The sequence below is a fragment of the Corvus moneduloides genome, chromosome Z (genome assembly GCF_009650955.1).
Source record: "Corvus moneduloides isolate bCorMon1 chromosome Z, bCorMon1.pri, whole genome shotgun sequence".
NCBI classification, from domain to species: Eukaryota; Metazoa; Chordata; class Aves; order Passeriformes; family Corvidae; genus Corvus; species Corvus moneduloides.
In genome coordinates this window covers 48,747,946-48,768,028 of record NC_045511.1, presented here as the reverse complement: position 1 = coordinate 48,768,028, position 20,083 = coordinate 48,747,946, and the positions used below count along the sequence as shown (strand labels likewise).

Here is a 20,083-nt window from a genome sequence, read left to right as displayed (position 1 = left end):
ATCTAAGCCTACCCTCTTTAAGTTTGAAATCATTGCACTTCTATCACTAACTTGTTAATAGTTCCTCTCCATCTTTCTTGTGGCTGCCTTCAGGAACTGGAAGGCCATGATAAGGTAATCCCTAAGCCCTCTCTTTTCCAGGTTGAAGTTTTCTCATTCTTTCCTCATAGGAGAGGTGCTCCATCCCTCTAATTATATTCACAGCCCTCCTCTGGACTTGCTCATCTAGGTCCATGTCTTTCCTGTGCTGGGACCCCAGAGCTGGATGCAGTGTTCCAGGTGGGCTCTCACCAGAGCAGAGCAGAGGGGCAGAATCCCTTCCTTCCCCTGCTGCCCACGCTGCTTTGGATGCAGCCCAGGACATGTTTGGCTTTCTGGGCTGTGAGTGCCCATGGCTGGGTCATGTCCAGCCTCTCATCCACCAGCACCCTCAAGTCCTCCTCGGAACTGCCTTGACCCAGGTGCAGCACCTTGCAATTGTCCTGGTTAAACCTCATGAGGTTCCCATGTGCCCTTATCTCAAGCCTGTCCAGTTCCCTTTGGATGGCATCCCATCCTTCAGGAGTGTCACCGCCCCACTCAGCTTTATGTCATCTGCTGAGGGTGCTCTCATTCTCTTTGTCTATGTAATTAATGAAGATATTAACACTGGTCCCAGTACAGACCCCTGGTGGCACCACTTCCCACTGATGTCCACTGGGACTCTCAGCCATTGACCAATACCCTCTCCATGTGATCATCCAAACAATTATTTATCCACAGTCCCCTCATCTAATCAGTCTTTCTCCAGTTTAGTTAGACAGATGTTGGAGGGGACTGTCCAGAAAAATAACATCTGTAGCCTTTTCCTTATCCACGGAGTGACTGCTTGTCCACTGAAGACCACCAGGTTGGTCAGGCAGGACTTGCCCTTGGTGCAGCCATGCTGGCTGTCTCAAGTCACTTCCGTGTCCTCCATGTGCCTTTGCCGAGCTTGTAGGATCTGTCCCATGATCTTCCCAGGCACAGAGGTGAGCCTGGCAGGTTGGTAGCTCCCAGGTTCCTCCTTCCATCCTTTTTAAAGATGGGTGCAATGTTTCCCTTCTTCTTGTCACCTGGAACTTCTCCTGACTGTCACGACTTTTCAAATATAATGGAGAGTGGCTTGGCAATTACATCAGCCAATTCCCTCAGGACTCTGGAATGCATCTATCAGGTCCTATCAATTTATGTACATTCAGGTTTCGCGGGTGTTCATGAACCTGATCTTCATTTATAGTGGGAAGCACTTTGCTCCCCAGTCCCATCCTGCTGTCCATCCACTTGAGAGGTGTGGGATGAGAATTTGCCACTGAAGACTGAGGCAAAAAGTTGCTGGATCCCTCAGCCTTCTCCTCATCCACTGTTACCCGTTTGCCAGCATTGTTTTTTTGGGGATGACCTTCCTTTCTTTCTTTGACATCCTTTTCTACCTGTAGAAGCACATCCTCCAAGCCTAAGAAAAGTCCATCCCAAATAAGCAGAAATCAAGCAAAGGTAGCAGGAGTCACTCTGCTTGGTGCATGGATGAACCAGGAGCTCCTGGCTGAACTCAGACATGAAAGGTGCAAGAGGTGAAAACACAGTGACTCAGGACCAGTATACTGTTGTTGTCTAGTCTTGTATGGATAGAGCTAGGAAAGTGCAAACTGACCTGGAGTTGAGTTTGCAAAGGATGTGGAGGGTAATAGAAAAAGGCTTTTCTAAGTACATAAACAGTGAAAGAAAGACTGGGGAAAACATGAACCCGCTGCTGAATGGGGTGTGGGAACTGGTGACACAGGGCTCAGAAAAGGCCAAGGTACTCAAGTCAGTCTACTGGTGTCAAGCTACTGGTGTCAAGCTACTGGTGTCAATCTACTGGTATGATAGGCCGCAGGAATCCCAGGTTAACCTTAAGATGAGAGGGAAGAATCTGGTCAATGTCTAGAAATACCTGAGATAGAGTGAAGAAGAGTGAGGCTCCTCTCCATAAAGACTTCTCCAGTGCACACTGACAGATCAAGAGGCCATTGGCACAAGGTGAAACTCATGAAATTCCATCTAAACACAAGGAAACTTTTTTCTGTGAGGCTGGTCAAACACTGGCCCAGGTTGCCCAGAGACATTTTGGAGTTTCTTTCCTTAAAGATATTCAGAAACCAGCTGGGTGTAGTCCTGGATTTAACCTGCTCTACCTGACCTTGTGTGAGCAGAGGGGTTGAACTAAATGAACTCAGGCGGACCCTTTCAGCCTATGACATTCTGTGCTTTAACCTCACCTACTCTGTGCTGCTGTTTTGGATGATAATGTTGATTTATCTACCAGTTATTTTTGAGGATATATAAAGCTGTTCTAAATGTCTGTACTCACTTTTTCATTTTTTCCTTTGAGAAAATGAACTTTCCCTTTTCTAAAAGTTGATTTTAGTTCATGGAAAATAATTTTTTAATAGAGTTTTTGCTGTCACATTTTCTTCTTGTAAATGCCGTGTTTACCTCAATTGTCCTTTTTGAAGTTATAGGAACATTTCATTTGAGAAAATAAATTATATTTCATGGAGATGATGCTGGTCTTCTTTGTGGGAAGCGGCCATTTCATACATGAATGATAAAAACTTCACACTTTAAGTGGCTCACTTTATTTGTGACTATTTCTTATGCCTTTGGGTGACAGGTTTTTAAACTTACAAGTTGGTAATTTCAAATGGACATTAATATTTCTCTTGTAATAGAGATTTGGTAACTATTATTCTCTGCGTTAAGCAGAAACTCTTTGTTATTTTAGTCATGCTGTCACAAAAATGTTCAATGGGAAGACTGAACAAATTTTGAGAACAAGTGGTAACTGAAGATAGCATGATAATAAATGCATATTCACAGAGCAGTATAAAGGAAGAAACAGAAGTTCATTACTATGTAAAGACCCTTTATAACAAGTGAAGGGAGCAGCCCTCATGCCCTAATAGGGTCAGTGGTTGGCAGGAAGTAGTACTCCACAGCTTAGGTAAGTGGCATGAAAGCAGCAGTAGAAATAAGTAGAACTACAGGCTGTTTTCCATGCTTGACTAGTTTAATGGCCATTAACAAAAGACGGTTGAGAATGAATAGTGCATTGTTTCATTTAATCTCCCCTCACAGGTAGAGCCTCTTTTTGTAATATGGAAAATTACTAAATAAGGAATGAGCTTATAGACATTAATGGTTACTCTGTGGTCCCAGGGTGCAAATATAGCAGCATGTCACAGTGAGGAGGAGAGGATGCTGCTGCAGCGCGCTCAGCACAAGCTGTACCTCTGTGTGTGGTACCTTCATAAAGCAATGCTTTTCTTGCTGGCATGAGTTGACAACTGGGTAAGTGGCTAAGCCAGACCCGATTCCACTTCTAATGCAAAATTTAGGATGTTACAAGTTGAAGTAAATCCCACCACCTGCTTTTCGTACAGTTTGTCTGGGACTACATCTGAGGCAGCGCACTATGTTTCACTCCAAACACAGAGTGTCCAGTGCAGCCACTGTCCCACTCTGGCCTCCCCTGTCAGTAGATCACTACCAACAGTGGTATTGTAAAAACAGGTTGTGATAATGGAGTAGTGTTTATTCTTACTCTGCGTTCTAGTGAGGTTTTTTTCCCAGTTTTTCCCTGCTTTTACACGTATATGTACATACATTATGTACAAAGGGAAGTTGTTTGATCTGGTTTTGACCTGCATGTTGATAAGTCCTAAAGCATATAGAAGGAGTTAGCTGGTCTGAAATAACTGAAGGAGTTGCCATATAAGCAAGATTGAAATGAGATAAGCATATTAATTTTGCATGACTGTGGGATATTTCATATTAAGAACAACCATGTAGTACTTCAAAGGGAATAAAACCATAAATTAATCAAATACAGCCAATTAAATATTCTTCAACAGATCAGTTGACCTCTTACTTGTTTTGATCCTGCCATTAAACTTAAGCAGACAGTGTATTAGCTTTTTTACAGTGCTTGAATCGTATGCTGTGGCGGTTTTGAAATAACAGCTATAAATTTCCAACTCGTAAGGTTTCTTTTTCAAGGCTAATTGAAACAAACAACTTTGTTTTTCTAGGCCTCACTCCAGAATGCTCCAGTGCATATTTCTGGCTGAGTGCTTGATGTCCACACTTCTTTATACTTGAATATTGATGGAATATAAAACTTTTGGGTGGAAAGAATGGGTTTTTTATAAGAAATCCGAGGTGGTTTGCAGTGAGCAGATGTCTTTCAAGTTGGGTTACAGTAAAAACAACTCTTCAGTTAGTCCGGTCACCCAGTAGCCTGAATATTAGTTTCTTTTTGTTAGGTTGCTGTGTTATTTTAGAAATCAAGGAGTAGAATCACTCTCTTTTAATACTAAGTGTTATGGTTGTTCATGAGACAACTAAATGGACCAGAATTTTAAAAAGCAAGGAGATGCTTCCAACAGCCACATAGACACTCCTTGCCTTAAGGTGGGTAACATCTTAGTCACACAGATATCAATGGCAAAGCTTGTTTGTATGTTACTGCAGCTCAGATGTCATCCTTAGGATAACACTTGCATGAAGTTATCTGAAGTTACTCAGTGTGCTGAAAAAACCTCCAACAAACATGAGGAACTGTGTCGTAATAAGCATGCTTTTTCTTCACCCTGTGTATGCCAACATACGTTTTACAGAGTACATAGTGTCAGTCTTTGTAGAAGTTAAATATATTTGATGTTAAAATGGCTGAGATTGTGATGAATTTTCCATTAATTTCATTTAAGCAGAAGAGTAGGTGAACCATATACTATTACCTACTTCCACATGACTTCTTCAAAATCATAGAATCAGAGGGATTTTGAAAGGTCATCTAGTCTAAGTCCCTTGTAATGAGCAGGGATATCTTCAACTAGATCAGATTGCTCAGAGCCCAGTCCAGGCTGACCTTGAATACTGGCAGGGATAGTTAGCAGATGACAAGCTGTCAACTTGTTCCAGGGTTTCACCACCCATATTGCAAAAAAAATATTCCTTATGCCTAGTTTAAACTAACTATTACATTTTGTTCTATCACTACAGTCTCTACTAAAAATCTGTCCCCGTATTTCCTGTGAGCCCTCTTTGAAGTATTGAAAAGCTGCAGTAAGATCTCCTTGGACCCTTCTCTTCTTCAAACTGAACACCCCTCTCTTGGCCTTTCCTTGTAGGAAAGGTGTTCCCTCCCTCTAGTTATTTTTGTGGCCCTCTTGTGGACCCACTCCAGCAAGTCCTTTCCTGTGCTGAGGACCCCAGAACTGGAAACAGCACTCAAGCAGAAATCTCATGAGAGCAGAGTAGAGGGGCAGAATCCCCTCCCTTGACCTGGAGGTCACGCTTCTTTTGGTTTGGACATGTTTGGCTTTCTGGGCTGCAGAAATTGTGCACATTGTTTGTGCATCTCCCTTAAGACTCCATAGAATTTAGTAGTGGAATCACGGAAGTGTAGAAAATCCCGAATCAGTAGATAAACACAAGAATCACCAAAGTCCACCTCTGGGCCCTCCACAGGACAGCCCCAAGAATCACAATATGTGTCTGAGAGCATTGCCCAAACCCTTCTTGAGCTCTGTCAGGCTGGTGCTCTGACCACTTCCTTGGGGAGTCTGTTCAGTGCCCAGCCACTCTCTGGGTGAAGAACCTTTTCCTAATATCAAACCTAAACCTCCCCTGACAGATTTCATGCCATTCTCCTAAATCCTGTCACTGGTCAGCACAGAGACAACATCAGTGTCTGCCTCTCTACTTTCCTTCATGAGGAAACTGCAGAACTGCAGTGAGGTCTTCCCTCAGTCTTCTCCAGGCTGAACAGACCAAGCAACCTCAGCCACAACTCATATGGTTTCCTCTCAAGACCCTTCACCATCTTCATACCTCTCCTCTGGACAATTTCTAATAGCTTTAGATCCTTCTTATATTGTGGTGCCCAAAACTTCACAGAGGCCTTAAGGTGATGTTGCCCCAGTGCAGAGCAGAGCGGGACAGTCCTGCCCTTTATATGCAACCAACATGGATGAACACATGTGCTCAGGGTCTGGGTATATGACTAGGAGAAGTTTAGTTATGTTTGACCATGAATAAATACAGTTTTTCTTACCTTACATCAGTCCTGTGTGTACACTGGCTTCCTTAGGAACAGAACTGGTCTCAGTATTTGTGACTATTCAGGTGTATTCCACTGTAGGTGGATTATATCTGCATGTCTGGCATGCAGAGTTTTTCTGAAGTAAAATTTTATGAACAGCATCTTGTGGTCTTGGAAAATTGTTGTGCTTTGCTGAGTTCTGTCTTCCTGTCCTATCAGTGTAGCTTGTGCACTGGTAGTACTTGAGTGGTGATTAAAAGCAGTGCTTTTATTTTTACTTGCTTTAGAAGTATCATACTATTATGAATTGCTGCTGTGAACTTTAAACTCAGGAGTATTTCTGAATAAATGCGATAAGGGATTAGGTAATCCTGGTTGCAGAATACATTCCTTCACTGAAATAAATCCCATAATTTTTCAGCTTCACTGTAACTTGTTTTTTTTTTCAATAAATTGTTATTTAAAATTCATCTTAACTCTTTAATATGTACTATTGCTCCTGTTGAGCCTTCCCTTTCTATTTTTGTATTTAAGATCTGACTTGATAGGTAATTTCAATGACCAGTTATAGAAAAAATGTCACATCACATAATTAGAAAAAACACTTTGGGAGATCTAGAGGGTAACAAAAATTGATTGCACAATGCAGTTCAGAGTACATTATATTATCGCAAATCCTTATATGACTTAAAAGTATCAACACAGTCTAACCGTCTATCATGTTGCCATTTTATTTATGCGTGAAGTCTATGCTTGAAAAGCAAATAAACCTCAATTTGAGCTTCATTGTTACTCTTTATATTCCCGGAATCATGTTGCTTAAAAATTTATTGATTATATCCAAGTATTCCCCCTTTAGAGATAATAAAGATAATAGAAATATGAGTTAGAAGCTGAGGTCTTCTAAGAGTGCATATGTGTATACTGTTAAATTTAAACTATTACTCATACCTACATGATCATGGTAGGTCCCTTTCAACTGAACTATTCTATTCTGTTCTGTTCTATTCTATTCTAATAAAACTGTATGCTTTCTATGTCTTTGATGCTTTCTCCTTGACCTCTGCATTTATCACCTGCAAAGGCACCATCTGTATTTGGTGAATAAAGATGTTGTCGTGGGGATCTTCTACAAAGTTTCAAATGTGTCCTCTTCCAGGGCCTGCTGTAGTGTATTTGTATTATGTTTATATTTAATTGAATTACTCTTGCACCAAAAAGTTAGTAGACAAAGGCGCCAGCTATACAAAAAGCCAGATAAATGTAGAGTGACCACGCAATCCCCGTCTTGAAGAACATGTAATCTTTAATAGGAGACAACACACAGCCAGGCACCAGGGAGTGTAAGAAGTGACGGGGTCGCTAGAGAAATGGTAGTGTTAGTCCAGAGTAGCTCTGCTAGGACCCAGCAACTAAGCTTTCTTGCCTTCACTCAGCAGTCCAGTTCTCACATCCCCCAGTTATGGCAGTGCTCCTGGACATACTGTAGTGCTTTCCACACATTGTGTATTAAATAGGTGGAAGGCCAAACTAATTTTTGGTAGAGCTTATGTGTTACAGTAGAATATGAGGATGGAGAAACTGAATTCAGTTTTAGGCATTTCCTAGTGTTGACGTGCCTTCCTCAACAGTAGATTTTAATTGGGTGCTGTGCTTTTCATTGCATGCTGAATAGATTTATCATAATGTAATGTTACACAGTTCTATTTGTTTGAAAGTGAAGAATTTTGGGGTTACGATCTTGGTATTTCTTAATGGTAGGGAATAAAATTCAGATGCTTACCAGATTTCAAGCATTAGTTGAAACACATACTGTGTGCTTAAATTAAAGATGTAAAGTCTTTCATTTCTGCCCACAGATCTTGTTCATCTTGAGCTACTATAGCTCCTGATGCTTAGGAAAGGACCATATGTTTATTTTGTTATCTTAGACCTATAATTGAAAAATGTAACCTTATCCCCTAATTAAAAAGCAACTGTCATGGCATTCTGGCATTTAAAGCCTAAATCTTTAATACTGACTGTGCTAAAGGAAACTTAGGAGTATTTTACATCTGATTCACTTTATATTTGATTGAAAGTTTAAGTAAATCCCCAAATATTTTGTTAAAGTAGTTTTGACATGTGGAAAATAAAATCCCATGTGGCATTTAGCAGGATTTCTATGAGTTACAACTGAAATAAAGATTTAATTGACAGCAGATCTTTTATTGTTATTTGTTCTTTGTTTTTATGTATCCATAAATAATTAAAATTACGCATTTTCAATTACTTGTTTTATTTTGATTCAATAAAGGACATTTTCCCTGTGCTCCCTCTTGGATTTAGCCTTTCACATGCTACACTGAGACTGCTCTTGTCTGTGACACTGGATCAGTTTCCTTTCAAAGCTGCTGAATTCACTACAGCCTGGTGGCAAAGGCATCACTACAAATCAGTTACGGTGTTTTGTTCCACAGTTTTACATTGAGCAATCACAACAAGAACCTGAACCTGATGTTTGCATATCTCCTGCCTGCTCTATCAGTCCCTTCATTCACTCAGTTAATTGTCTGACAGCAAATGCTCACCTATATGGCCTTGTTCTTGCCTATGAGCACTAGTATGGATTACATGATACAGCTGACATGACTCTTAAAGCATTTCTGCTGTTCCTGCATCATCTACTTCATCCTCAAAAGGCACACTGGCCCCTAGGGATTCCTGATGGTGTGACTGTTTGTTTGAGACTGTGTGGAGAGAAAAATCCCAGGCTTGATGTACCTTAGAAACTAAATCTGTGAACAATTGTAAGCATTACCTCTGTTGGTAATATGTGCCATCAATCCAGAGTGGGTTTTTAGTGTTTGCAGAAGTTGACGGACTTGTTCCCTGCATCTAAAACTTCATTGCTACTATTATTAGTAATATTAGTATTATACAGAAAATAGCTCTTTTTGCCCCTTTTTTCCCTCATTCATCTGATTTTGTTGAAAGTTAGCAGCTGGATTTGAGCTCACGTGTCTAGTTTTAGCTGAGAAGGAAAACAACAGAGGAAATCTGTTTTGCAAAAAACAATGATTGTTGCTCATGTTTGAAAAGGAGAAGGATGAGTTTGGTTTCAAATACTACTGTGTGTTGCAATGCAGCATATGCAATATGTTATTGGACCAATAATACTACTATTACCCCATTTCTATGTAGTAATTTTTATCCTGATTTCTCCTGGTGAACTGGTTCACAAAATTGTAAAAAAACACTTTTTTCCCCTGAGTACATATGGATGATGTTTATGTGGTTTTCTTCTTTTAGATGTGAATTTTGAGAGCCGACCAGCTTTCTTTAACCTGTATAAAACACACATGTGTGTGCATATGTCTCTGCAAGTCAAATCTCCAGACAGGAAATGCCCTTTTTGGGGTTAAAATTTTGTGGAATATTCAATTACTAGCTTCCAAAATGCAGTTAGGAACATTTATAGGTTAAATGTCAAGCATTTCTGCTGACAAGCTAGAGACAGTCATCTGTATTGCTTTGATATTGGTGCTGGAAAAACATTATTCATCTCATGTCAGCCGCTGCTGGCAGTTGCAATTTTGGTTGCAATTATTTCTACCTTGAATTTAACCAGTTGTGCTTATGATCTTCCTGTGGATCCTATTTAGATTGTTTGTGCTTCTGGTGGTGTGCTGGATTCAGCTGTTGCAAAGCTCTCAAAATAGTCACAGCTCTGAGTACTATCCTTACCATATGGTTTGCATTACGCATGGTGGAGTTCTACTGTATTAAATTGTATCCAAAAAGCACACCTTTTGTGTAAAACTCCAAGTATAGTCATGAGAAATCTTATTTGTTCATAGTAATTGTCTTGAGGTGCTGTCCAGTTTTACTTCATTAAGAAGAAAACCAAAATCGTGTAGCGAAGAGAATACATTAATCTCTTGCCCTTTCTTTTCATAGAACTGAACACTATTTTCAGAAAGTTTTCCATAGAGAAAATGTCTTTGTTTAGGTTATTAACTTTCTCTTCAGCCTTTGTGCATTTCATAGTCTTTAAGTTTTGAAAAGACAGAAGATAATATTTTGGGGAAGTTATGATGCAGGACTGTGGACTGACTTCATGGGTTTTTTACATCACTAGGTGGAATGAATATCCTTCTGGCAGCTGTGCATGGATACAGCACTTTTTTTTTGCTTCAATGGCTTCCAATTTAGAGCGAAAAAATAAGTTTGAAAGGTTGAGATCTTTCTGTTCGAAAATCTTGAGATATGTGGTAACCAGGAATAATAGTTATTTTACTGAAGTGATGGAGTTTTTTCTACTGGAGTTTTTTTTACTGGAGTTTTTATTAACTGAATAATTTTATTAAGTGGATAATTAAATTTTGCTTTAAAAATTATTTCAAAATTTTATTTAAAAAAAATTTATAATTTAATTGTAACTGAATAATTTCAGTTTTAGTTGAAAATAAAAACTCTGGGTCAGTTCTTGATTCTTCCTTATGTGACATGTTTAAAGTAGCTTTATTTAGCTCTTCTGTTGATTTTTAAATATAATGAGTGGGCAGCTTTTAATCCATTTAATTCTAGTGAAAAACTGAAATTCATGGAAGCTTTGGTTTGTTTTCAGACTACTTGTATTTTATATGGTCCATGTATGTTTTTAACCTTTAAACTTAGATTTTAATGCTTATTCCTGCTTCATACATTTATCACCTTATGTAGTAACAGAGTCCTTTAATTTGATAGGGTAGTACATACAGAATCATACAACCATACAAAAATATTCTGAGTTTGAAGGGGACCACAAGGATCATCAAATCCAGCTTCTGGCCCTACACAGAAAGCCCCAAGAGTCACATCATGTGTGAGCGCATTGACCAAATAAACCTTGAACTCTGTCAGGCTTCATGCTGAGACCTGTTCCCTGGGAAACTTGTTCCAGTGCCCAACCACTCTCTGGTGGCTGGTAAAAGTCAGCATTTGTCTGACTTCAAAAACTGACCATAAGTTGATTTGAGCTGGTGTCAATAGTCACAGTGATAGACTGACAGCTAGTCTCAACTTTTGTAGAGGGAGGTCACAAGTCCTGCCTGCAAACTGCGTCTGCATGGTCTCCATTCTCCACAGGCTCATAGGTTTTGCAAGGAGCCTGCTCCAGCATGGACTTCACGTGGGATCACAGCCTTTGGGTCCCCCACAGGCTTCTCCATGGACCTCCATGGGCTGTAGGGGCACAGCTGCCTCACCATGCTCTTCACGATGGGCTGCAGGGGAGTCCCAGCTCTGGCACCTGGAATGTTTTGTCCCCCTCCTTCACTGCCCTTGGTGTCTGCAGGGCAGTTGCTCTCATATGTTCTCACTCCTCTCTCCTGGCTGCTGGTGCACAGTAACTTTTTCACTTTCCTAAATCTCTTACCCCATAGGTGCAACCACCATCACTGAGGGGCTCAGCTCTGGTCAGCAATGGGTCTGTCTTGGAGTCATCTGGCACTGGCTCCATCAGACACAGCGGAAGCTTCTAACATCTTCTCTCAGAAGCCAACCCTATAACTCTCCCACTACCAAAACCTTGCCTTGCCAACCACTGCAATTCATATTGGCAATGCACTTTGTTACAAGTAAGCTGTAATGTCTCCCAAATACACAAATGTTTAAAAAATATACTGAAATTTTTTGTTTCTGTTAAGGAAAATCTGTAGTGCAGAAATTTGTGGACTTGAATGTGTCATGCCTTTGCACAATAGCTATTTCCTTTCATTGTCAGGCTTTTGTCTGATTTTACTGGTTCCCTCTGAGAATAAACTTAGCATTTGGGAATGTGCAAAATAAAAAGCTTCTGATGAGTTTCACAATGGAGACACTTCCAGTTTTACCTTTCTGCAGCCTTCTCTTTTCCCACTGCTTCACTCAAGTCTAAGAGTCACAATGAGGGCAAATTATAGGTAGCCGAGGTTGTTCTTACATGCTGCTGTCCTCCAGTGTCACCACACAACTGCTTGGAGGATAGAAGTGAGAAAACCCTTGGGCTGAGATCAAGACAGTTTAGTAGGGAAAGCAAAAGCTGTGCATGCAAGCAGAGCAAAACAAGGAATTAATTCACCATTTCACACGGACAGGCAGGTGTTTGGCCATCTCCAGGAGAGCAGGACCCCATCATGCATAATACTGACCTGGGAAGACACAAACTCCATCACTCCAAACACTCCCCTTTTTCCTTCTTCCAGCTTTATATGCAGATCATGATGTCATCTTTTGTGGAATATCCCATTGAGTCAATTGAGATCAGCTCTCCTGGCTATCTCAACTGCTTTTGCATCCCCAGCTTGCTCACAGGTGGGGAGGAGTAAGGAGCAGAAAAGTCTTTGGCTCTATGTAAGCCTGCTCAGCAGTAATGAAAACATCCCTGAATTATCAACTCTGTTTCCAGCACAAATCCCAATCCCAGCCCTACAGTATCTACTGTAAAAAAAATTAACTCCATCCCAGCCAAAACCAGAACATTCACTTAATGAGAAAATTATGCTGACAGTGCTTCAGTAACTCAGTGAGAAACAAAAATTTGCTTTTCCAGCTATTTCAGCATAATACTGGAGTTTTCCCTACTCTAATAGCTTCTCAAGAACAGGTGTGTTAAGGTCAGCTTTTTGCTTGAATAGCATGTTATTAGGGAGATTAATTACTGAAGTTTTGTTTGCCAGTGACGCAGAAAAGTGTTTTTTTCAGACCTCGTATCCTAGGACATTTTTAAAGGCATGTGAATATTTCACACAGTGATTTTATTTCGGTGTACACAGCTGATTTCATTATTCGTAAACGTGTTTCTTGGTAGTTGTCATATGAATAAATTGTGTTTGTGTTATTTTTTTCCCTTAAGGTGTTTTCTTTTGTTATGTACATGTACTGGAGGATTTAATTTTCTTCTATAATAATACTTATTCCTTATGTAATGCCTCACATTATTTGAAAATGCATTGTGCTTTCGTTGTTCAGCTTCCTTTAAAGTACCTTCCTTTTCTACTTCTACTTCTGTTGCACTTATCTGTAGTGATAACACACAACTTCATTCTAGCTAGGATTGACAATGAGGGGTTTATTGTCTTTGATCTTCTCGTTGTTGAAGCTTCAATTTATTCAGATCTAATATTGACTTTTCCAGCCAAATTTCTTGCTTTGCAAGAGAATTTGTTCTTTTTGTCTTGCTGTAGGAAAATGGTTAATCCCCCTGATAATTAGTGCACATAATATAATTCTGGCACTGCATTCGGTTTCATTCTGGGGGATGTGCACTCACAGCTTGAGGGGTGGTAAACCATTAATCTCTAAAGCACTGGCTGCACTGTGTGTTAGACTGCTTGTAAGCAGAGATAAGGTGTGATAGGATTTTGTTGTCTGTGCACAGCAGGATTCTCAGTTCTTTTCTGCCATCTTGGGCAGAGGATAACAGGAGTTGCTGTGGGTAAATGTCTCATCCTTAAGACACTACACATCATTAACACAACTATGCAAGGTCATGAGGATGTTCAACAGCTTAGGTCTTTATACCTGTATTGAATTTCTGGAGGGACTGAGTGATGCCGAATAAAGTATTTTTGACTTCTACTTCAAGTAGTACTTAGGTGTTCTCCCAAACAACTGAAATGTCTTCTTCACAATATGTGGAGTAGAGGTGGCAAATGATACTGATTCAAGTTAAATATTTCAGTAATCTAGCAACTATATGAAATCACTTCCGTGTGGTTTTGGCTCTCTAAAGGCAATCCATTTCTGTTTTCTTAATTAGGTCTTTACTAATGTGCTGACTCACCCAAAATGTCCATAGAAGAATAATGGAAGCCCCTGAATACCTTGATTTGGATGAAATAGATTTTAGTGATGATATATCGGTAAGTACAAGTCTTATTTTATTTGTTCAAGTTGAGACAACCTTAGATATCTAAGTCCTCATGTAAAAAGCAGCACTGTTCGTTTTATTTTATATAGAGGAATGTTTAGATAGGTTGAATTTAGAAGTCAAGATCAGATGTTTTGTAAAGGAAATCTCTCTAATAAGCTTGGAATGAAAACTTGATTCCTCTCCTTCAGGTAATAAAAATTACTTGCAAATCAAATTACTAAATTAGTTTCATTTCTGGACTGCTTCTCTCCTGTATTGTCCTGAATGAACTATATGTGCTGTAGACCTAGCCTTAGACACCAAAATTTTATCTTTAATTGAATGTATTTCAGTTGTAAAAAACCTGCTTCTCTCACCTCTGCCCTTTTCACCAGTAGCCATTTCCCAGTACAGCAGTATTTTATGAATAGGTGTGATGTGATAGAGTACAGAAAGAGATAGAAAGACTTCCAGGGATTCATAGGCAGCACTGATCCTTAGTGTCACAAAAAAACAACTGCACCTGTAATTGCAAGAAAAAATACTGTGTTACTGTGTTGCTGTGTTGCTGTCTACATTGTTAGTGTTCTTATAGGAGGCACTGATACTGTGTATTTCTCTATTATTCACTGTACTAGTACTACTGCCAGTGTTTCTGCTTTTTGTGCAATTGAGTTGTTCATATATTTAATGTTCTATCAAAAATAAACTTGAATACAAAAATTGAATCTCCTGTAAGAGAATTTATAAATTCAATTTTTAGATGAAAGTATGCCACCATCTCTTTCCACATGTTTCATAGTTTTATAGTTTAATTTTTTAATACGAAGGGCCTGGTTTTCCCGTTAGCATTTGGGACTTTTGATTCATTTTAAAACATTCCAGATGCTTTATTCACTGACAAATTCCTTTTGAAGGGAATTTTTTTTCTACCTATTGTGCTGTTGAATTTTTATTAAAGCAGAATATGGCAAATGCCCAAAATATTACAAGACAATGAGCCAATCTTGAGTGAATACCTTATTATGGGCAACTTTCTTTTTATTACTGTTATATGCTAAATTATTTCCTGGTATCTGTTTCTATACTCAGTTTTGTAAAACTGTAAAACATAATAGATGTAACCTTTCCATGTCCCTCCCATTGTGGCTGTTGCTGCATACTGGTGGGTTAGGTTACTCACTTTTCTGCTGAACAGCTCAGGCTGCCTGCTTTAATAGCCTGTTCTTTCAGTGGAAGCTGAACATTGAGTAAAAAACATCACAAATGATTGAGGTAGCAGTTTTACTCCCTGCTTTAGCAGGGAAGAGAACAAAGGATTTGTTGCCAGAACCCAGATCAACAAGAGAATTCATGGTTACTCTAGTGCTCTACTCATATCTCATCATACACAGTTTAGAAATACCTGACCTTCACATTTTATCATTAGCCTGCTCTGGTAAGAGCAGCTGCATAGCATCTGTATTAGCAAATTATATTATTCCTGCTAGCCCTCTGGTTCTAATCCAGTGCAGAAAAGTGACTGATAATATAGGCAGCAAGAAGGCTGTTAAAATGATGCACTTACAAATGTACCTCTGTTAGAAAGCCACTGTTTGCAGACCAGACCCATGTAGTCCATTTCAGCAAAACTGACCAAAATGTAATAGTCAAAAAGATAGACAGAAAGACAGGAATTTGTTTTAAAAGGCAAATATATATGTAAGTCAGGGAAAGGGGTGGGGGGAGTTTGGGTTTTTGGGTTTTTTTCCTTTGCTTTTTTTTTTTTATGTTGCATTTGTACATGAGAACAGGAAATGGTACATTTCTCCAATATCACAGAATCATAGAATGGTTTTGGTTGGGAGGGACCTTCAAAGGTCATTCAGTTCCGATCTCCCTCTCATAGGTAGATCAGGTAGCTCCAAGGCTCATTGTGATGGGTTGACATTGACTGGTCACCAGGTGGCCACCAAGCCACTCTTGTTACTCCCACTCCATCAAGAAGCTTGTGCTTTAAGGAGAGGAACACCACTCAGCAATTACTGTCATGGGCAAAAAAGCCTCCTCTTGGTGAAATTAATTTATTGCCAATCAAACAGCACAGGATAATGAGAAACAAGGAAAAATCTAGAAGTACCTTCCCCTCCCCCCCCCGCCTTTTCTCAGTCTCAACTTCACTCTGGAGTTCTCTGCCTTGCCACCTCGGTAAGTGCAGGGGGATAGGGGAGGATGGGGTTTGCATTCAGGTTATTACAGAGTGTCTCTGCCATTCCCTCCTCCTCATCCTCTTCATGCCTGTACCAGCACGGGGTCCCACCGACTGCAGACAGTCCTCTGTGACCTTCTCCAGTGTGAGTCTTTCCCACAGGCTGCAGTTCTTCATGGACTGCACCAGCATGCGTCCTTTCCATGAGATACAGTCCTTCAGGAAGAGACTGCTCTGGCATGGGTCTCAGAGAGGGACACTGTTCCTGACAGAAAACCTGCTCCTATGTGGATTCCTCTCCACAGGCATTAGTTCTTGCCAAGAGCCTGCTCCAGCACTGTCTTTCGACAGGCTGCAGGTTTCTTCAGGGCACATCCACACACTCCAGTGTGAGGTTCTCTGTGGGCTGAAGGCTGGATATCTGTTCCTGTGACTGTAGGTGAACTCTGCTCCAGCACCTAGAACACTGCCTTCCCCTATTTCTTCACTGACGTTGGTGTCTCACATTTTTTTATTCCTCTCTCCCAGCTGCTGTTATGTAATGTTTTTTCCCTTTCTTAAACTGGTTATCCCAGAGGCGCTACCAATATCTCTGAGGGGCTCAGCTTTTGCCAGTGGCCGGTCCCACATGGGGACAGCCCCTGCTCTTAGTTTGCCACATAAACCAAATACAATCATGTGGGGTGGGCATCCACAACTTCTCTGGGCAACCTGTTGCAGTATCTGACTACCGCCATGGTAAAAAAATAGCTTTGTTGTAGTCAATCTAAATTGATGTTCTTTCATTTGCCCCTTGTCCTGTCACTACAGGCCCTGGAAAACAGTCTTTCTCTATTTTTCTCATAAGCCTTTTTAATGTATTGGAAGGCCATAAGAAAGTCTCCCTGCAGCCTCCTGTTCTCCAGGATGAAGAACCCCAACTCTCTCAGCCTTACTTCACAGAAGAGGTATTCCAGCCCCCTGGCTGTTTTCATGGTCTTCTTCTGGGCCACTGAACAGGTCCATGTCTTTTTTGCCCCAGCAACTCCTGAGATGGAGGCAGTACTCCTGGTGGACTCTCACAGGAATTAAGTCTGGGGGAGAATCACCTCCCTCACCCTGTTGGCCAGGCTTTTTGTGCAGCAGGATACAATTGGTTTTCTGGTCTGCAAGTGAGCATTGCCAGCTAATGTAAAATTGTTCATCCTCCAGTATGCCAAGTCCTTTTCTGCAGGGCTACTCTCTGTAACCAAGTCTGTATGGATACTGGGCATTGCTCTGACACATGGACAGGATCTTGATCTTGTTGAACTTTATGAGGTTCGCATGGGCTCACACCACAACCCTTCCCAAGGTCCCTCTGGATGGCATTCCTTCCTCCTTCCCAAGGTCCTTCTGGATGGCGTTCCATCCCTCCAGCAAATCAACCACACTACTCAGCTTGGTGTCATGTGAAAATTTGCTAAGGGTGCACCTGATCCCATTGTCAATGTCCTTTGACAAAGATTTTAAATACTATTGGTTGCAGTATGCATCCTTGAGGGACACCACTCATTTTTGGGTCTCACTTGGAAACTGAGCTGTTGATTGTAACTTGTTGGACATGGCCAACTCCTTGTACACATATCCATCAAAGCTGTATCTCTCCAAATTAGAGGCGAGGAGGTAGCACTTGGATACAGTGTGCCAAAGGCCTTACAGAAGCTGAGGCAGATGACATCCATAGCTCTTGTCACTCCATTGTAGGAGGCCCCTGTCTTAGTCAGGCACAATTTTCCCTTTGTGGAGCCATGCTAGCTATCTCTGATCACCTCTCTGCCATCCATATGTTTCAGCATAATTTCCACGGGGATCTGTTCCATGCTCTTACTGGGCGCTGAGGCATGGCTGACCTGCTAGTAGTTCCTGAGGCTCTTCTTTTTATCCTTGTTAAAAATCAGTGTGATACTCACTTTTATCCAGTTATTGGAGACTGACTGGTATGACTTTTAAAATATTATTGAGGGTGGCTTAGCAGCTACATCTCAGCAGCAACTCCATCAGGGCTCTGGAATGCAAATATGATGCATTTAGAAGATCTAAATGGTACAGTATATTTGTCTGTATTTTAGACAGCAGAATAGGTTTCTGGGTCTCTTGTTTATGTTAAACAAAAATAATATTCTGTCTGCAGTGACATTAAGCAACCCAGCTGAATATTTTCATTTATTTCTTCATGAATAACTGCTCCCAGAAAGGAAGGGGGGAAAAAAAAAAAGACCTTTAAGTTGCATTAAATGATAGACAAATTATCAAATGTATGTTTTTACACTTTCACCTTTTTCCTATTTCTCCTGATTTTCACTGTAAATTTATTCTTGCTCTGAAGTTTTATGCTGTTGGTATAGTTGCCTGAGGGGTTCCTAACTCTTTGATTGGAGTGCAGGATTTATATTGCACTGGCAAATTGAGCAACTATTGCAACTATTTTATTTTTTGGTTTACAGAAATAATACAAAATAACCTCATTTTGTACCTCTAACAGTGTTAGTGTTTATGTAGGTCCCCTTTGAAGCTAAAAGGAAGAATAACATATCAAGTGTCTATATAAGATGCTATCAACAACAGATAGCAAAAGTTAACCAGTGCTCCAAAGATGCTCATCCTAGCTGTAAGAAAGACATTTATTTTGGGGAGGTGATATTTCCCACATGCACAGTACCAGTCTAATCTCTTTCCTTCTCTGTTTTTTGTTTGGAAGCTGCTTAAATTGTCACTACTATTGAGAAAAATCTTCCTGCGACATCAGGCCAAGTATTGTTCCTTTACTTTTTCTCAATATAGCTTGCTACTCCCAAATAAATGTCTCAGAAAGATGGTGGCATTACACAGTTAATAAATTAATAAGAAAATAAATTATTGTAAAGTTACTAATTTAATAGGTTTTTAGTATCAGTGAAACATTTTGTTTTCCACTATAGCAAATAAACTGAAATGAGACTGCTAAACTGTCTACTTGGAAACACTTGGAAAAAAATTAGCTGTAGGAAGGTGGAGGTGCCTGTTTTCAGTAACAAAATGGAAACAAAGAGCTGTGAATTTAAGAGCAGGACAAAGTCATTGGTGACTTGATCCAGTGGCGGTAAATGATTTGAGTTCTGATACTGCAAAAAGTAGGAGTTGGCCGTGGTGCTTCATGCTTTTGGAGGTGTCATGGTTATGCTAATATGGTCTGAGAGTCACGCTATGCATACAACTTTGCACTTTGACTCCATTTGGGATACAACAGAATGTTGAAAAGTAACTTCTGTTTCTTAATTTACTTGGGTTTTTTACTGTTTTGTATATATTTCTCTGCTACTACTCACAATCAGTTATTTCTTCTTTCTGTTACTTCTTGGACACAAGTGCATCTGCAAGCGGTGGACAAGTGGCACAGAGCAGAGCAGCCCTATTAAAGACACTTTTAAACATTAAAACCACTTTTTCTCCTGTGTTTTATTTAAAATTTGTTGCATTAAAATTTGAAAACCATGTGAAATTTAAAAGGTTAACATTGTCATTAATTCAGATTCTGTAGTGCAGTGTTACATAACGAACAAATGTACTGTATTGTGAGGGAAGCCCCATTTTTCCCTGAATTAGCAGTGCCTGTTGAAAAAAGCTGGGAATATCTTGCATTTGCTTGTTACTGCTTCTTGTCTCATCTGCTGTTGATACTGCTCTTCCATCTTACAAAGTTATTTAGGGGTTTATTAGAATTCATTGTTTTGGGTTGGACATAGGCAGGCATTAAATGCAGGAAAAGAACCCAGACCTCAAACAGTAATCAAAAATTCCATTACATGTATTACCTTAGGAGCAAGCCCTTAGTTTGTTACTGAATGTCACCATCAACCACGACGGACTTTAATTAAATACCAAAGATCCCAGTAAGCATTGACTAACAAAGTGACATGATGTGCTCAGCTCTTAC

At 40.1% G+C, this 20,083-nt stretch overlaps 1 protein-coding gene across 2 annotated transcripts in view; it reads left to right on the top strand.

Annotated features, from left to right (window-relative positions):
* The window catches only part of SNCAIP (synuclein alpha interacting protein), an 88,305-nt gene that overhangs the window by 24,335 nt on the left and 43,887 nt on the right, over positions 1–20,083 (top strand). For both annotated transcript variants that reach the window (XM_032096427.1, XM_032096428.1), the window contains exon 2: positions 13,869–13,971. In XM_032096427.1, the coding sequence (XP_031952318.1) occupies positions 13,915–13,971 (57 nt within the window). In that variant the 5' untranslated portion in view covers positions 13,869–13,914. The remainder of the gene's footprint in view (positions 1–13,868; positions 13,972–20,083) is intronic.